The sequence below is a fragment of the Homalodisca vitripennis genome, chromosome 1 (assembly GCF_021130785.1).
Source record: "Homalodisca vitripennis isolate AUS2020 chromosome 1, UT_GWSS_2.1, whole genome shotgun sequence".
Classification (NCBI taxonomy): domain Eukaryota; kingdom Metazoa; phylum Arthropoda; class Insecta; order Hemiptera; family Cicadellidae; genus Homalodisca; species Homalodisca vitripennis.
This window is the reverse complement of record NC_060207.1, coordinates 73,240,734-73,260,360: the sequence shown is the minus strand read 5'-3', so window position 1 is coordinate 73,260,360 and position 19,627 is coordinate 73,240,734. Positions and strand designations below refer to the sequence as shown.

At 30.2% G+C, this 19,627-nt stretch overlaps 1 protein-coding gene across 1 annotated transcript in view; it reads left to right on the top strand.

Annotated features, from left to right (window-relative positions):
- The first annotated feature begins 375 nt into the window (after positions 1-375).
- Positions 376-19,627, top strand: part of LOC124364532 (transforming growth factor-beta-induced protein ig-h3-like) — a 42,698-nt gene continuing 23,446 nt past the window's right edge. Inside the window, exons 1-6 of the mRNA XM_046820092.1 lie at positions 376-678; positions 5,400-5,620; positions 6,498-6,597; positions 11,918-12,061; positions 13,203-13,291; positions 17,905-18,071. Of these exons, the coding sequence (XP_046676048.1) occupies positions 536-678; positions 5,400-5,620; positions 6,498-6,597; positions 11,918-12,061; positions 13,203-13,291; positions 17,905-18,071 (864 nt within the window). The 5' untranslated portion in view covers positions 376-535. The remainder of the gene's footprint in view (positions 679-5,399; positions 5,621-6,497; positions 6,598-11,917; positions 12,062-13,202; positions 13,292-17,904; positions 18,072-19,627) is intronic.

Sequence of the window (19,627 nt, the reverse complement as noted above, 5' to 3'; positions counted from 1 at the left end):
ATATCCAGATTTGGCCTTATGGTACATATTTAATGACCCATTGTATATATTTCTTCAAGTAAGAAAGGCATGGCTTCTTTTTATAATGTATATTGTATTAGTAACAGTCAAATACATTTTATGTATATATAGTTTTTATTGTTAGTTTTAAATTATTTATCATATATGAATCATTAAAATATGTGAATCGTTGAAATAGTTTCATAAACTGCTTTCATTACTTGTTTGTAAGTAGGAAATCACGATAAGAACGGGAAGCAGGGCTCGGATTTGATTTCCAGGGAGTGGGACAATAATAAATTGTCAGAGTTGGAAGGTTCCAGACGATGCGCGCGCAGCCTTGACGTGTTCGCCGTCCATATTTAAGGACCCCCCCCTCTACTAGACAATATATTTGACAATCAGCTGGCGAACGAGACTATCGCTGTTGTGTTGCGGCTTTCGCGGTTAATTCGAGTAACTCGAAAGGTTGGATTGATTTTCTTTGTGCAGGAAACTTTAAAACACCTGTAATATTGTGGTATTCCAAATAAAAATGCATAGGCTATCGGGAAGCCGGTCAATCTCTTTGTTGGTTTTGGTTGCGGCTTTGTGGTTAGGAAATGCTTACGGTCAGGATTTCTTGGGTGATGTATTGTCTACATCTAACACTCAATTATGGAAGTCTTTTCAAGAAGAGTAAGTTTATTTATTTTAATATTTACTATGTTAAGTACTAATAACCAATTATTTATGCAGAATATATTTAGCAACCAGGGTCCAAAACTAATGGAACAAATATACTCCTAGGAAAGCTATTTAACTTATCATGTTAGCCTAGGGCTATGGGGTTACTAGACTAGATTTGTTAACTGACTCAATTCCCAATTCCTTTGAGATTAAATGTTTGACCATACATTACGTACTTTAACTGTAGTATAGTAAGTGGCCACTATGACAGACGAATCAACTGTTGATTCGAATGATATAAACTTCAATATTAAAACATTTGACCTATAGATATTCATAATTAATAATTGCTAGTTGTTTTTATGTAAATAGTAACATTATTGTTTAAAGTTAAATTAATTCAAACAAAGTAAAATCATTAGTGAATAATGTCATTGACGAGAACAATGCCGATGAACATGCATGTTTTTGTGCCAAAATGTATTTTTAAACATTGAATAATGTTTCAAATGGCTACATGATAATGATCATGCTTCTTTAAATCTAAAGTATCCAGTTTTTTGTGAGGAGATGAAAATTAAAATTAAAGATGAAAAACAAATAGTTTCCTTGAAAGAAAAGTCAAAACAAACAAGATGGTACAAAATCAAGCGCAATTTAAAACTCTAAACTGGTTTAATAAATGTAATAATAATTTTAGTTAATATATGTACTATTTTAGTTGGAAAAAACCTAAGTATGACTTAAATAAACAAATGTAGTTTTGAGGGCATCAGTAGGTGCAGAAATATTATTGCAGATTGGTTATTGTTTTGTGATGAGGCTTGTGGTTATAAAACTAATAAGGTTTGTAGTTGTAATGAGGCTACCATGGTTATAAAAATATAACTAAAGTATTATTATTTTCTATAATCTTAAATACCTATATTTCTTTTACATAAAAACATATACCTTCTCTATAGTACAATCTTAAAAACCTATAATTTAATTCGGTTCAATATTATTGTTCCAAACCAATTAAAACAAAGTAAAATCATATGTGTGATATTTGAGTAATGGCTGCAAGTACAAGGGTGATGCACATGTGTTATATGTGTCACAAGATGGAGACATCTTATTTATGTTTCAAAGTAATAAAAAGAGATTTGCTAAATTTACACTATTTTCTTTGTATATATTTTACAAATATACATAGTGTAGATAGTGTTTTATTCATCATTAATTTATTACTTTTTAAGATATAAAAACTGCCTAACTACTGTAATTAATTTGAAATACTATAATGTGGTTAACAGTTTGGTTTCAGTAGATTTAGATAATCATTAATATTGATTATTTGATAATCATGAATATCGATGATTCGATAATCATCGATATTGATGGTTTGATTGTTGTGGTGGCCGTGTATTATACTGCAGACCATATTTTAGCAGCAAACATGATTCTGTATAGTTTCCTATTATAATACTTCTCCAGTGTTCTACTGTAAACACGTATAGGAACTGACAGTTGGGAGACTTTGTCAATTGTTTGCTTTGTTCTTAGCTAGAAGGTGCTCAATAAATATGTATGTTGATATTTAATATACAACAATTAGTTTATTTAGTTTTAGGGAAAGTGATTTTGCATTATTTTATAACTCCCTTAATATATTACTCCCTTAATAGGCTGGTAGTTGAGCTAGTGAAAACTGAAGTTAGATGGATACTCTTTTAATAGCTGTCTAAAACTCCTCGTTTTATTTATTTATTTTCAATGGTATATCCATTTTTACACAATGAAAATATTTAGTAATGAGGGTGTAGGTATAAAATAAATGTTATAACAATCAGTAGTAACGAAATAGATGTAACAATGTGGTACAATAATGAATAATAATAATATAATACATATCTAACAGAATTAGTACCAGTAACAAACATTTACTACAGCAACCAGAACCAGAAATATCGAGATGTAACTAACAAAAGGAAATAGAAAAAGTAGTTATTACATTTAGATAAAATTTGAAATTTTTATGACTGAATACAATATCTTGTTGATGAAATGGATTTCTCCCGCAAACACTCCTAGCCTAATTGTAACGGACTAGTTTTGTGGCTTGTGGGCATATTTCGTAGGCCAAAATCTGTGGCTAAAAACAGACATCAACCTGGTTTCTCTCAGGACACATAGGTCTATTTCTCTCTACCAGAACAGGGCAGTCCAGAAAACCATTCACCAACTTGTAAAGAAACAGAAGATATGGGATTAGTAGTTTGAAAACATGCTGTAAAATAACTGTATCTAAATTATTAAATTAATAGTAGCCCAAAATCACTGCCATGACTGAAGTCTGATGTGTTTCCTATAAAAAAAATAAAAATATAGGTACATTACTTGAAAAACATTAGGACTGATTTTACAATTAGTGACTAGTTGACTTTTAAGATTTTCCAGTAGCTGGAGTCATAAAGAAGTAGTTTCTTGGGCTCTACATTGATAAGCTCTACATTTTAAGTTAAACAATGATACATATGGTACTAATGTGTGTATTAAAAATATTGATGCAGTTGCTCGATACAGGAGAAAATAGCATTCCTCTGAAACACTTCCACAACTTTTTTTGCCTCTTCAAGATAAAATGATACATTATAAGATAAGATTAGATGTCTTGTGGAATCTGATACTAGCAGATTAAACCTATATTAGTAATGTAATAATAACAATAAATACTAATGTAATCCTGATATCTACATGACCTAATCATATGTCTAGTTCTCAAACAATCTTTCATTACTCAGAATAGTTTTATTCAAAGCTAAAGCTTTAATGTATGTATGTGTAAATAAAAATTAAAAAGATATGCTTATTGAGTAATACCAGTGACATCCCATTGTCAAACTTGTAGGTTCTAAATATTCCATTAGTAAACTTAATACACATTATATGTGAATGGAAACATGATTTTTCTGGACATTTGCTATCGTTCACTGAATTTTTTTGTATCACTGAAGGATGGCACATGTCCAGAAAAATCCTGTTTCTTTCCAAATCTTTCCATTGTGAAAAATAAACTTCAAACAGATAACATTATATGTATTTTAAAATTCTATCAATATTTTTCTGATGTTGTAATATATGTATATATATGTATATTGTATATTTCACTTATTGAAATTAACAACAAAGAACAGATTAAATTGCTACTATATGTCGCCAGATTTCATACCCACAATTCTAGGAAGTATAAAAAAGTGTATATATATATATCAGGCATGCAGTATGCTGTGTATGTTGAAATTTCATACAATTTGTTTTATTTAGTTATGTGTTCCAACATCCAAAAGTGTTAGTAAATACAGTTATATAATTAATTAGGTACGCATTATCAACAGTTTTATCAAGCTGTTATATTTGCCACAATCTACTCTATCTTAATGAAGTTAATTTTGTTGATGTTAGGGGACTGATATGAAAATCTTATAACAGAATAATTAATGATACATGAGTGTGGGTGCTGAGTGATTTGAACACATAATTTTAGTTTATTTTTACACTCAAGTACACTGCCACTGAATATCTGGTTCATGATAGAAACATCATTTAGATTAAATAACTTTATACACTTTCATGAGATTGTTGAATGTGATTGTTATTGCTTTAATGGCCCACTGTTTGTTTATTATTAACACAGTTTCACAAGCAGCCATTTAGGTTCTTGCTTTGTTAAGTTTAATGAATAATTTACTTTCTTGTTGCTAAAGCTTTAGGAATATTCCAACAATGTATCTGGAAAGAGCTAAATCATCAATTAACTTAAATAATTTTGTAACTGCTCTTTGAAGTTTTATTATTTTTTTACAAGTTAAAATCTAATGAACAAACAAAATTAAAGTGCATTTCTCTGCTGCAAGGTCAAATTCTGGAGGAGTAAGTTTAAGTGTAAATAATTACGAAAGTGAGACCTGCGTGTAGTTCATTAGTTCATGATTGCAACCCCTCTGAGGTTAATAATAAAAACCTTCAGAAATGTATATTCTATTTATTTATTTAAATAAAGTCCTAACTGTGGATGTTTACCATAATTAATTTCCCTTAATACAAATTATTGTTTGAAAGAAGTGTTTAAAACATGAATGTCCCCCATTTTACTTTAGAAATATACTTATGTATCAGATACCAGCTGATAAATAGTAAAAGCGATAATAATATTGCAATAGTAAAACTAAATAAATAAAACAATTAAGGTACATAAAGTCCTCCTCCGTAGACTAATGGTTATAGTCTCGGCTTTCTAACTGAGAGATCACGGGTTCAAATCCCGGGGAGGGCCAATCATGTATAGATACAAAACAGTGTGTGTACTTTGAAAAAATAAACCAGTGTACATCAAAGCCGACATAGCTGAAGCTGAGGCTTAAAAGAGAACAAAAAAAGGTAAATAACAATAAAAACAATTCTAATAATACCATCTGATTATGTCAGAAAGCTAACTAGGTCTGAATAAAAATAAAAATCACCTTTTCAAGAATTCTTGTTTTTGTGTTTTCGTAATGATAATTTCTAACAATTTGTGGATTATTAAATATTTTAAGTAAAGAGTATACACTCATGTACAAAAGGAAATGCAAATAAAAGCTATTTTTTATTTGGTTAATATCATAAGGTTTTAAATAAATTTAAAACCATTTTATGTCTGCAGGAAAACGTTAATAAATGTGTCCTTTAGAAATTCATATGTTTTTTAGAATGAAAACATTGGAGCAGGCTGCACACAGGGTGAACACTTTGCTGGTGAACGCTCATCAACCGAAGGCAGAAGCCGACCAGGAAGCTAAGCCGGCAGAACAGCCCGAGGTCACAGTTCTGGCAAGTCCTGATGTGTTGAGAGACGGGCTCCACACCAAGCTGGAGTCTCCCAAGACAAAGGAGAATAGACAAGAAGAGAAGGCAGAGCCTGAATTAGCTGGTTAGTCTGATGAATATTCTCGACTAGTAGAATGTAGCTAATTAGTTGAGTGTTTGTCATACAAATGTGCTGCACAATTAGTGGGAAAACAGTTTGTTCATGTAGACGATTGCTAAATATTACAATAAAGGCACCATGGTGACTACAAATATGTAATTACTCTGCAAGAAGCTCAAATTTTTGAATTGCTCAATTTTTAATTACTTGTTGGTGCTGTATTACTGGACTAAACTTTTTAAACAGACCTCGATGATCAGGAGTTAACGAGAATAACAGTGTGACTGACAATCCGAATCGACAATACCACATACTATGTCAATTACAGGTTACTCTTAGTATTTTTAGCTAGTCTGTTTGATCAGTTATGAATATCTGTATTCTAGCTTAGAGTCTCCTTGTTGAGTATTGCGATAATCTCATAAAAAATAATAAGAAAAAGTACACCGTATTTTAATGTCAGCTTGAGTTGCTAACACAAAGCAAACACATTTTTCCCTTCCCAATTGTACTTTCAACATTTTCTACTACTGTATTTATTTATCATTGATCAACAATCAAGTGAAAAACTGAAGTAAAGAGTAAAGTTGAACTAAAGAGTAAAGTTGAACATAAACAATCAATCAGACTGTAATTCTTTAAAGAAATAGATAGATAATACAGTATATTGTGAATAATACGTTTTGTTCACTTCAGTCTTGGGTCAATATGTTCTGTATTCTGTCACTCCACATACCATTATATACATTATGAAGAAACAGTCAAATTGATTGTCAAATGTTTGCATTATCAAAAAAAGAGTAGTTGATATGTTACTTGTCAGCATATTTCTGAACAAATGACCTCTACAAATTCTTATTATTTTAAATTATTATTTCAGGAGGAATAGATGAATCATTCAATCCTCACCAACTCAACCTTGGGTCGTTCATAAATTCATTTGGTCTTTTCAAGAGCTTACCTGAACCTTGGTGGAAAGGGTAAGTCCTTGTATATTTTATAATTTACGAATTTTCGTATTTTGATAAAATATTAACTAAATAGATTTTATAATTTAACAATATCAACAATAATATGTATATAGTGTAACTAAATTAGAGTGTTAAGAAAATATTATTTTTAATTGTCAATGTGGTATGTAATACAATGGAAATAATTCCCATAATTTCTTTAATATTTAATTTTTTTTACAATTAATCTCATGTGTTGCTGCCATTACATAATTTGGTCTTCTAGTGGATAGACATAAGTGCAGCATAAGTGATTTTATTATGTGTGACTTTTAATTTTTAATTGGAATGGTTCAACTGCTACGTTTTTTCTACAACACCAAGTAAGCAATTGAGGCATAACGTTCATATCTACTAAACTGGTCTAGAAATTAGATATATAGTGTATACAAAAACACTTTTCAAGTACATATTCACTATTATGTTCTGCTCTTTTACATGTAATTGATAAATTGAAAGTAAGTTAATATATTTCAGAGCTGCTTCAATATATTAATATGTTTCTACATTGGAATTTTAAGGTTTAAATAATCTGTAACTCAAAACGTTAGTGGTGTGTTGATACTTCGTTAATCTTAATGTATTTTAAGTGTTGGAAATAATGGTTTTTAAATAAATTAGTAATATCAACATTGGTAGTACAAACTTATTTTTGACATGCATTAAAAACAAAGGTATTTATTTCTCTGTAGAGCATGTGGGGTCTCTACACTGCTGTAAACTGTAATTATTGTACTAGTTGAAGTTTGTAGGCTTCAGTGACTAGGTTGTTTGGGTAATTACCCATATACACCACAGTGGCTGGGGAAAGGGTCCTGTACAGTTAGTTGACCTGGTACAGCAGCACTTTCACAATACGGTAACTGTGCTCTGCTGGCTGTCTGTCACGTCTAGTTTGGTTAGAGCCACTTGACAAGCTTACCCTACAATGAGTCATACACAGAGATGTCTCAATCTGTCGACGATAACAGCTAAATTCAGTCCTAAACTCTATTTTCTAACGTTTCATTTAATCAAACAGTTTAATAAATTCTGTTCTGTTGTAGAATTTCAATAAAAAATTGTTATAGTTACTAATTGTAAACAGTATTTGATCCTCCATTAATACTTTAGTTGATTTCAAAATGTATTGCTTATAATTTGAAATTTTATTGAGAACTGGAAATATTTTATCATCCAATTATGCTTTTATTCAGTTTAAAAATGTTATGCTTATAAATATGTAGTCATGTTGGAATTGTAAATATAAATGTTCATTCATTTGAAGGTGATACCTATTGTCTGAGTAAAAAAATCATAGATAACTTTATGTGAAGTTCAATTATAAACTAAGAAAAAGAGCCACAATGATAAAATTAACATGAATTTAAAAATTTGCTTAATTATTTCTCTTGTATTTACGTAGAAAAATGTTTATAGTAGGTGCAATAAAAAGTACTGTTGTTTTTTCATGAAGTCTTTAATAATTAATTCAAGACTTAAATCTAGTTCAAGTATATTGTAATGCAAGTTGGGTTCTGATGTGTTATTTTATGTTTTATGATTAAAAATTCGCATTGCCAAATTTTATGAAAAATTCAATTACAAGAATAGAAAATATACAAATTACTACAAAAATAAATAATTAATATTAGTACTAGTTTTGACTATGTTTTTGCCTTAAAATTTCAGTCCAATATATTCACGTACTGAATTTTTTACATACTCGATAATTTTACAGTTCTTTAAAACAACAATTAGTTGATGTCAGAATTGGAATTGTTGAACCAGAACCTTGAAACAGTTTGTGTGTGTAAAATGAGCCTTTTAAATAAAGCGATTCATCATGTAGAAACTCTATAGCTATGTGTTTTAAAATGTTGAGAACTATGTTATTTTAGAGCTTATAGTTAACTGGATTTGTGGTTAATGTAGTAATTATTGGCAAAGCTTCTTTGAATGTTGATATTTATAACTGGTATGTATAAATAAATTACTACATTCCAATATGGGTTAGTGTTTACAATGCATAATGAGCCTCGATAGAGATGTGGTCATTTACCCAATATTTCTTGTGCTAAAGCAAAATATTGCTGTAAATAATGTTTACTGTGTTTAAAATATGTACATTTGTAAGTGATATCTTGTAAAAGTATGTCCATAGTCAAAGTGACACTAACAACTACGAAAATTAATATGCAAGCCAAAATGAATCGAGAGTCTGCAGACAGTCCAGTGAGTAATATTTTGTTTTTGGCCTGACTACTATCAAAGTTTCATCAGATGGGATCATCTGTTTTGATCTAAGAAATGGATTACATAAAGTTTCATCAACTTAAATTTCTACTCGTCAATGGCCTGTTCTAGCGCCCTATTATTTTTACGTTTGGGAATTGTCATAGAGCTAAATTTATTCCTGAGGAGACAATTATTTAGAAGCAAAACTTACAATTGCTTCATAAAGGAATAAGTATGAGTCTTGAGTATGTGTTTGACATTATAGCTTCAAAGTTAATTTTCATGCTTTTTATATGGAAGCAGGTGGTCTACCAGCAAAGTCCATTAAAATTTCTTTTTGAGTGAATTGCTTTAGAGAAACAGCATATTTCTCAATTTATGAGGTACATTTTAAAGACCTCATTTGGAGACGCTTTTATGTTTGCAGGACATAAAATCAATTCTTGGGATGAGAGTGACAAATTAAGATCATTTTTTAATTGTGGATCTACTCTACTAATAAAGATTATTCCACTGTTAAAGAAATTGTTAACTTTAAATAGAAAATATTGAAGCTTAAATTGAAATCTCATGTGCCATTATTATCAAGAATTGAGTATGAAAAATATTGAAAGATGAGCGATAAATTTGACATTTTGATAATATTTCTGGTGATATCTTTACTCAAATTTGGAAGAAAATGTGAATAAACATATTTTTGATTGCACAAACTTTTTGTTGAAACATGTACAGCTCTATGCAATTATTGGTGCTGTATATTGTGAGTTCAAGAGTTCAATAGCATAACTGTTGGTAAGGGAAAGAAAACTGACATTAGGTCACTGCCACGGTGCAGACGAACTGTCACGTATAATTGGCAGTGGCGGGTTGACGGGCGGGTGACAGGAGACAATTGGCTGACAGTCTCACTTCCTTATTACTTGCCCAAAGGGTTCCATGGTGTACTGCTCTTGGCAACACTTCAGTTTGCAAACTTACATAACTTTAATGCAGATTAATGATTGGAACGTCTACTGTTGAAATAGTAATTTAAAGCATTAAGGTATTTCTGATTGAGTCTAGCAAAAAATGCTCAGTGATTGACATTTAGGTTTTAAAGCCTCACACTTCAAAATATTCTCTATGACCTTCTATAAGTACGTTTTGGGATTAAAATTTAGTTGATGCTGTTATATGTGTATTCCAGCTTTAAGCTGGGATAACAATTTTCTTAGCAAAAATAGTTGTCCTTTATGATTTATTGCATTGGTTTTCAGATTCCAACAATACGTATCAAAAAAAGATATGAAGTTCTCCAATACCTGTACTTTAGTTTTGATTTAAAACAATTTAGTTATAAAATAGCATTTTTAATTTATTGTAAAAATATACATAAAATATGAATGTGTTTTTTCAATATAAAATACAAAATAAAATAAAATAAAATTGTATGGTGATTTTTTATTTTGTATAAAACAAGTCCTTTTAACATCAGTTTATTTTTAGAAAACTATGTTAAAGGCACTAGCTTAAGAACCAACCTCATTGAAATAATTCTTTTCTATTAGGAAGTTCAATAGAGATTATTAACCAGTTGCTTAAATTGGTTTATACACAACCTTTTACTCTTGCTTTCATCACAATTTTGCAATTTGTCACAACAGCTTTGTATTCTTTCGGCTCGTTTTGTAAAATGTGACAAATGCAATTGTAACTTAAACTCTGAAGTGTATTGAATAACATGGAAATTGGAAATTGGAGAATAACATTAATATTGGAAATACTATGGATTGATTGTTAAAAATCCACATTTCATGTATAAAAATTTGACACAAATTTTATAATATTTTATAAAAATAATAACAGGGTGTCAATTTAAAATCGTTAATAAGCATACAGTAAGGCTCTCATATTAAAAAGCAAGTTATGCAAAGCTTTCAAATTAACTTAATTTGTCCTTGCTGTACAATACTGTTGTAATGAAGATGTTAGCACACATTTTATTTTGAATTTTATTTCTCATGGTCATTGTTCATTTAGTTAATTTAAAAATTGCAATACATCAAGATTGCTACACACATAATTTTAATAGATGTTATAAGGTAATGAATGACACAGCACATTATCAGCTTGTTGACAAGCGTATATTGGACTGCTAATGCAGAAGTTCAGTTTCATATTCCACATGTCTCAGTATTTCGGACTCACCAAATGTATTCCTGGAATGAGTCTTCTATGAATTTGTCTGATTAATGAAAAATCAAGTTAGATATCTAATCAAATTTGTGTCAATCCTGGTGTTAATTGACCAGGTAATGTAATAATTTAACAAAACTTGTCTAATTAAAAAATATTGTGATAAAAAAATATTCTGTAGGAGAAATGTTTGTGTGTCATAAATTGAAATGAGGTAATATTTATATTGAAAATGTCTCTATTAACTTGCTGCTGATAAAACAGCACCAGTATGTTTTTGTCTGGTTTATATTTTAACACTTTTCATGTTAAATTGTGTATTAGTAATCTTGAATTAAATCAATGCACCTGAATCATTATACTGGTTTCATTCTCGTTTGAACATATGCATGTAATACTCAAAAGAACACTGAGCAAGATATAACATTTAAATACACAAAAACTTCATTGGTGGCTAACAAACTTCTAAACAATCAATATAAAAACAAGTACATTTAACCAACAGTACCAGTTGGGTTGTCCTTCTTAACTAATGAGAAAAATATTATTCTTTTAAATATTATTTCCTTTTAATTTATTCAGTTAAAGTAAAATATTTTTATGAGGAACGGAAAACGATTTTAAAAAATTTATGAGTCATTCCTCAGAGCCAACCATCTTGTATGATATAACTGGTTAATCCAGACAGTATGTGAATACGGATTGAAAAAATCGCAATGTCAAAGCCAGAGATACGTTTTTTAGCAATAAGTACAGTAATTTTTATCCTCAATAAAATCATTGAAAATTTTTCCTTTTCTACTGGCATAAAAGAGGAATGTCAAAATATTTTACCTTGGTACTACCAATCTTATATTCATAATACTTGTAAAAGTAAAATTTATATTGTTTTATCTAGAAAAAATGTCTGTGTGGAAAAATCAGAAATGGTGGAAGATAAGCAACAAGGCGAGAAAGAAGTCAACAAACATCTAATAATTATGGGTACCGGAACATTCGAACACTGCAAGCAAACTTCTGGAAAATACATCTGTAAAACTGTGTAAGTATAACTTAGTAGTATCTGCCACCAATTAAAATTGTTTTATTATTCAAATGTCATTAGTTAAAATGATAGTGAACGATTATGTTTGTAAAAAGTTGTGGAAATAAAATTTTAGATACATCATGAAAATTAAATACAAACTACATACGGCAATTCAATTTTTTAAATCACAAACCATTGTGGTTATTGTGTACTAGTGAGTAAGTTAACTTGAAAAACAAGGTAGCTAAGTGTAAAGGAATGTAATAAAATTACTTTGCAATTTGGGCGTGGAGAATGGCTCAAATATAAACAATTTGTAAATAATTTTTTACTAATATGTAATTTTTAAAATTTAAATCACTGTATAAAATAAGATCCTTTTACTAATTATTTACCAACAATAAGATATGGCATGGTAAGTTAAATGAGCTTTGACGGTCGCTGATGAATAACATCAGCACAGGAACTCACAATTCAATTGAGTCATGCTGTCAAATCAATCAGTGTATCATCTGTCATGTCAGCCGCTTTATTAACTTGTTTCTTCATTGGCTTGTCTGTATTGCTTGTTGCCATTAAAAAACATATTTTTCTGGTTTGTTTTAGAGATCTTTTCTTAGTAATGGTAAGAAACAAGTGGAGTGAATGAGCAAGGAATGGCTGTTGTAATTTAGAGAATATTACTATTCATGTGTTAAAAGAACCAAATTCATTCAATTATTTGTAACTAAATAAAGAAACTTTCTCTTTAACCCCTTTTTCAAAATTATGCAGAACAAATTTGTTAAATAGCAGGAAACTTTGATAGACAATAGATAATATTCTTTATAATATAAGAAACTATTTTTTTGTAATATATATGTACGATCTTGATTAGTCCCTATATATATATATATATATATATATATATATATATATATATATATATATATAATTTCAATAAACATTGGATCACAAAAAGTACTTGCGCCCAGGACTCGAACCCGGATCTCTTCACTTGCCAGGTGATTGTGCGACCACAACGTCTTAATAAGGATATATTTTTGTTAATACCAAGTGTATTCAGTGCTCTAAAAAATGTGAATTATGCCAAAGAAAAATATTTGTTAAGTTTTATTTCTGCAGATATTTAAAATGCCATCTGTGTTTTACACAGGACGAGCACCCCACAGTCTACGAAGACTGTATCTGTAACGTATCAGTGCTGCGAGGGCTCACGTCGCCAGGGCAACGAATGTGTGCAAGGTGAAAAACCCTCTCCTTCCTCCACCTCCCTCTATGAACCAGCTTTTATACCAAACAAAGATGCTGTACCACAAGCTAATTACAATTCAGCCAACTTCGGCGAAAGTTCTGAGGAAAAATCGTTTTCAAGCCAATCTGAGGAGAAGAATGGTAAGACCACTTTTACAAGACAACATCAACCATCCAATCATATATTAATTTTAATCTGCCCAGGTACAAAGTGGTGAAAAATTTCATTCCACATATTTTGCAATCATTTTGCAAGCACTAGTTAAATTAACGTGTAGAAAACATGTTGGTTAAAAAACTTTAACATCTTCAAATAATGCAATTTAAAAATCTACATTGCAGAAAAATAAAAAAATTGTATCAGTTCTTGAATTTGTAGACTACTGTTTAGTATTAGGACCATAGTTGATGACTTATATCATCTTAAAGTACAAATATACAAACAGCGATGCAAAATTTTCTAATACTATTAAAATATGGAATAAAATACACAGAACAATACGTGTATCTGTGAAATACACAGATGCAAAATTTTCTAATACTATTAAAATATGGAATAAAATACACAGAACAATACGTGTATCTGTGAAATACACAGATATTGTGTACAACACGATATCTGTGTATTTTTGGTGTTACTTTGTATCTCATCATGTCTCGTCACTATCTGTATATTTGTACTCTTAGATAGCAGGAATGTATCCAGGACAGTATCTGAGTCAGGTACTAATGGTTAATAATCAATCTAATTAAGTAATGTAAATAAGTATTGTACATTATTTAGAAGAAGTGTTTTTATCTTATTTTGTCCAATAAGAATTTTTTCTTTCAGAGGAATCACTTGAACAATGGAGGAAGTTTAAATGGAACACACTGAAATAAATTAGGATAAGGGTAGGTTTTCAAATCCCAGGAATGTTGCAAAGTAGAGTAAAAGAAAGTTATATACTCAAAAACCTATTCAGGGTATATAAACACTAATCATATTCAAGGGGCAGAAACAAGATTAAAAATGGATTATGAACACAAATACTTTTAAGTTGATAAAAGTAAAAAAAATTTGTATATGGTTACAAAATGTATTGTACTATCAGCAGCAAATAATATACTAAATAAAAATTATATTCTAAAATTTTGTTAAACTTTAAAATTAGATTTAATTTGTTTTGTTTATAGGTCATCCCAGATGGCTTCACAATTACTTGAGTAATCCGTGGATGAAGAAGTAATACAATTGATAGTTTGATTTTGATTAAAAAAATAAATGTATTAATATCAAAATGAATTTACAACCCCTTTTTTCTCATGACACCATAAATAAAAAAATAGTATTGAATTATTTTAATGCTGAGTAATTTGTAGTAGTGAAATATTGAGACTCAGTGCTCAGTAACACAGGTGACTCATGTATTGCCTCCCTACCCCTTATTAGTGAAGCTGCTTTGACCTGGCCCCACTTCACTTGCCATTTGGCCCCAGTCTATTTTTTTCTTTGGTCTATGGTCCTGGGGAATAGTTGTGAAGTTACGCACATAATCAAAGTCATAATAGTGCTATTCATAAGCCTGTGTTTTGCGCATAATCTTGTTCTTTTCGTTAACGTGATAATGAAAGAACGATGGCCATTCTATCATTCAGTGGCTATGGTCATGATCTTTGCTGGCCATTAATTTAGTACATTGCGTAGGTAAAATAAACACAAACCAGAAAAGATTATACCAAATTAAAACAGATTTCAGATATTTAAAATTGAAGCCTTGCTCTTGAAAACAAGTAATGTAGAACAATTGGAATATTTTTATAGTAAAATAATTACTTGACATTGATATTAAGATGTGTCTAGTACCTCAGTGTGGATTTCCCGAAAGAGTTGAAGGTCTCAAGATCACAGGAAACAACGCCTTTGGTTATAATACACAGCTCTGATGTCGATGAGGTTTAGTTTATACACTCTGCATAGTTAATTTTGTTTTATTTGTATTCCGCTCTATTAATTCAAATAATGCTTTTACTTCAGGCAAGTGAGTAAAGTTCGTAATTCTAACACTAGGCAATAAAGTGAATAAATGTAACTTTTTGGATGGATACGCTTGTACACTATTGCCGGGCTGAGTTCATGACAGTATGACGGAATTCAGATTCACGTCAACACATATATAGAAAGTTACCACAGCTTATGGGGAGGTGTATCTTTTTCAATCAAACATTTAAGAAAACTAATAGCAGTAGATCATATGATGGAGGGCACAATTTAAGATAGTTCTTATTTCTTCCCACGGAGTGAGTAGAAAAAAGTAATTCATAATAATCTCCTGAGTATAAAAGTAATTTTCAAGGAAATGTCCATCCATATGTCTTGAAAAGAATATTTATAGTCAAACTTTTATAATGCAAACATTTGAAATTTTGTATAGTTTAAACTTTTTTCCTGGTGCTTTGACATTTAAGTACAGTAATAGTAGAGTCTACATAATTAGATATATTGTATTATTCAGATCGGTCCCTTGTGCTTTGAAATATTCAGATCCATTTGTAGATTGTATTTGCATTACATTAATTTAGTAAAAGTAAACTTGAATGTAACTTCTTAATCAATGTCACTTTTTTAAATTGTGTGTGGATTGTACTGTTAAATTACTTGTACTGTTATTTATCTAAAACAATAAACTGTTAGTTCCACTTATTGTTGACCTTATGTAACATTCAGTAAAATCAGCCAGATTTGCTGTGAGTACACTATATAAATTCAGTTGGTGGAATATTTGGGGTTGAATTATTAGATGTTCTGGCATGCATACTTAGTTTTAGGGGAAAGTAATGTAAATTAGTTATAAAACTAGTTTTGTGCTCTTTTGGTCATGATTAAAATTGCAAAATAGATTTATTTGTTTCGTTAGTGAAAAATAAAATCTGTTCTAGGTATTTGATTGAAATTTTAACTTTTCAACTAAGGCAAATTTGTTTATAAACTGTTTACAATCCTGGCTAAAAATCTGTGAATGATTTGTGCCAATAATGTAAGAACAATGTCTGTGCAAAGGTTGCTATGAACTGTTTTACCCAAGAATAGAATACAATATATGTAATACAGGAATTTGCTAGGATAGAGAGAAATCACTTTTTTGTGCCCAATCGAGTGAGTTTACCTTATTGAACAACATTCAACTCAACAGAAACTCACCCTGAGTAATTTTGGGAGTCATTGATTGTCTTATCTGTATACAAAGCATGTATTCTACAAGATTCCATTTTAATTTTATGACATTTGGTAAAGTAGCAAACAATGAGATATTTTTAGTAATTAAAACTTACATTAATCAATGTCTGCCAAAAAATCTTAAAACTCAACTTATTTTGACTAGTTTGGGATTGAGGTTGAATATAATAAGTTGAAATTACTTTAATGTTTTAAGAATTTCTCCATTCCACTTAGGAATATCTTTGTTGACTGAAGTTAGAATCGGCAAATGAAAGCATGAGTTTGATATTTCAGCATGTTGAATGTTAAGTATGATAAGAGCTTAATTGATCAGCGATATATTATGCAACTTATTTTTAAAATATATACATGGATTTTGCTTAGAAGCATGTTTGGATATTGTTGTTGTCTTGTATTGATATCAAGGTGGTCTTATTGCTTAAAAAAATACTTTGCTGTTTTTTATGTGGACATCCTCTATTAATTGTTGTCATTTGTAAAAGATGTTTTAGATCTGAAGTGGTGCTGAATCTTTATGTAAGTAATTTTATTCTTTAGTTAAAAATAATTTTTAAAACATAACTTTGCATATTTTTATATTTGTAAAACTTGTGTATTAGTAAATTTTATTACTTGTACTTTAGCAAAAGTACACACTTGTACTTGCTCCACTGGGTTTTGGGCAAAAATGCTACCACTACACTATAAAGCTACGACCCTTTATAATTCAATTACATATTAAAAAACAATTTAGTAATAAAAAAATTACTATATTAATTATTGATAACGTTCAATTTCCAATAAATAAAAAATTGAGTTTAACTTAAATTTTACCATTTTCATGCATTAATATTTTACATTATGTTAGTGAATTCATGCAAAAAAAGTAATTCTTTGTTTACACAATTTATTATGAAGGTAGATGTTACAGAAAAGGAAAAGAACATTCTGGAGTTAATTCATTGAATGTCTCTTGTTTCAAATTCATTAATTGGCAATGGATAATTTGTAAGAATAAAAAGATGATGGATATTTGTCATTGTTATATGATATAAAACACTGAAATATGATTTTTTTAACTTGTATCTTTTACATCACTCTTTATGATGTTAAACCTTAAACATATGCATTTAATTTAATTAATTAAGCTGAATATCACAACAGAAAACTGTGTATACCAACAACCAAATACAAGAGGAGATAAAATAAGCCAACACTGCACTACACAGAACACAATGAGTATGGTATTGTAAGCAAAATAATGGTTTTTGAAAATTTGTTGTAATTTCTTTCTAATTTACAATGGTAAATATCCTTAATTATCAGTTAAGTGTTCATTATAATTAAGAGTATATTTAAGAAAGACAAGTTTTACTTCCAAACTAAAAGACCATGAACTGACTAGTGGAACTGAAGGACCCAGTAGATGTCCTGGACTCCTTAGGCAGTAAGGACTTTGCTTCACTAGTCAAGTCACAGGATGTGCTGCGATCCCTGGCTGACCACAATATCACTATATTCGCTCCTGTAGACGCGGCCATGCGTAGTCTCAATGTGGACTTCCAGGAGTCGGTCAGTTGATACTTCTGATTTGGTTATATTATATACATAGTGTGGATTGATGTAATGGTGTGTTTTTATGATAAACATCATTAATTGCTGTAATATATGTCTTCTATTTTGTGCTTGCATTAAATAATTTCTCATTTTACTTTGATCACTGTAATGTATAATGGTCTAGGAGTCGAGGGCCAATTTACATTGTACAAGGACACAACCTGATTTTACTTTAAATTGAAAGAGAAATTTCTCCTAAGAAAAATAAAAGATAAAAATAATACTGAGACAACTAAATTAAGAGACAATTCACCAACCTATTGGTCTGTATATAGTTAGCTGGTGCTGATTTAACATTTATTTACTTGTATGACAGCCTGTCCAAAAAATATATATGAGCTTATATTGTGTGTAAATAAATTACAGGAGTGTGTTCAATCACCCTGATAGGACTATATTGATAGCCTAGTAGTGATATATTTATATAGTGACTTTACCAGAACATTGATTCATTTAGTTGTGTATAGTTGAATTTTGAACATTGAACAGTTTTGGGGTGCGGAATGCTGTTCAAGCCCCAGAGAACAGAGTCTAGTTCTACTCATCGAAATAAATACTCTATTTTACCCTTTATTAGCTGTTAAATTGAACTGAGGAGGGGTGGATGTTTTTTGTTATTTAATACAACTTGTAACATTCACAATGACTGAAATTTTAAATTTTTATGACATGGCTATATTTATTATGAAAAAGAGGTATTTGAATCCACATAAAAGATAACTGAGTAAATCTTAACAAATTTAGTGGTCTGTACACATTATAAATTGGCACTGCATACTCAGTTTTTGGATTATTAATTCAAACATTCCAGAAGTTCGGAGTATAAACCACCCCAATTACCCTTTAAATTCCAATTATCGTGATTTTATTTTCTCTTTCAGGTGTATTTAACTTTGAGATAAAACTGCATATTTTAATTCTTTTCATAGTATAACACATATTTTAGTTTCATAGTTTTGATCTAACACTTTATGAATGAATAAGCCCTGGCTATAGTGTTATTGGCTAGTACAAAAAAAGTGCCAGAAGTCAGTATTATATTGCAGATAACAAAACTCTATTATAAATACAGGGTGGGGCAGAGGAACTTGCTTATTGAATTAGGCGTTGTGAAGCGACGGTTATTGCCAGAACAGTGGGGGTAGGCGCATTTGAGATGGAGAGTCATAAAGTTTTTAGTCAGTACTACTCAGTTTAGTCTGTATCACGGAGTAGATGAATGTGAAGTGTGTGTTCGCTGTTGAAGTGTACTTTTCAAACGGACACTCAATCACCGTCACGCCATGTGCATTCTGTTCCCCCTGTAATATCTCAACCTATGATTGTGTTCCTAGCCTTCAGTTTATTGCTTCATGGGTAAACACTGGTGATGGTTGAAACTGGTGATGTCAAGAAAATAAAACCTGTACTTCCAGGGACAGCAAGATCACCTCAAACATTGACATGGTAAGGTTGTCTGTTTTGTAATTACCTTAGTGCCCTGTACATAAACACACAGCTGCTGTAGGGTT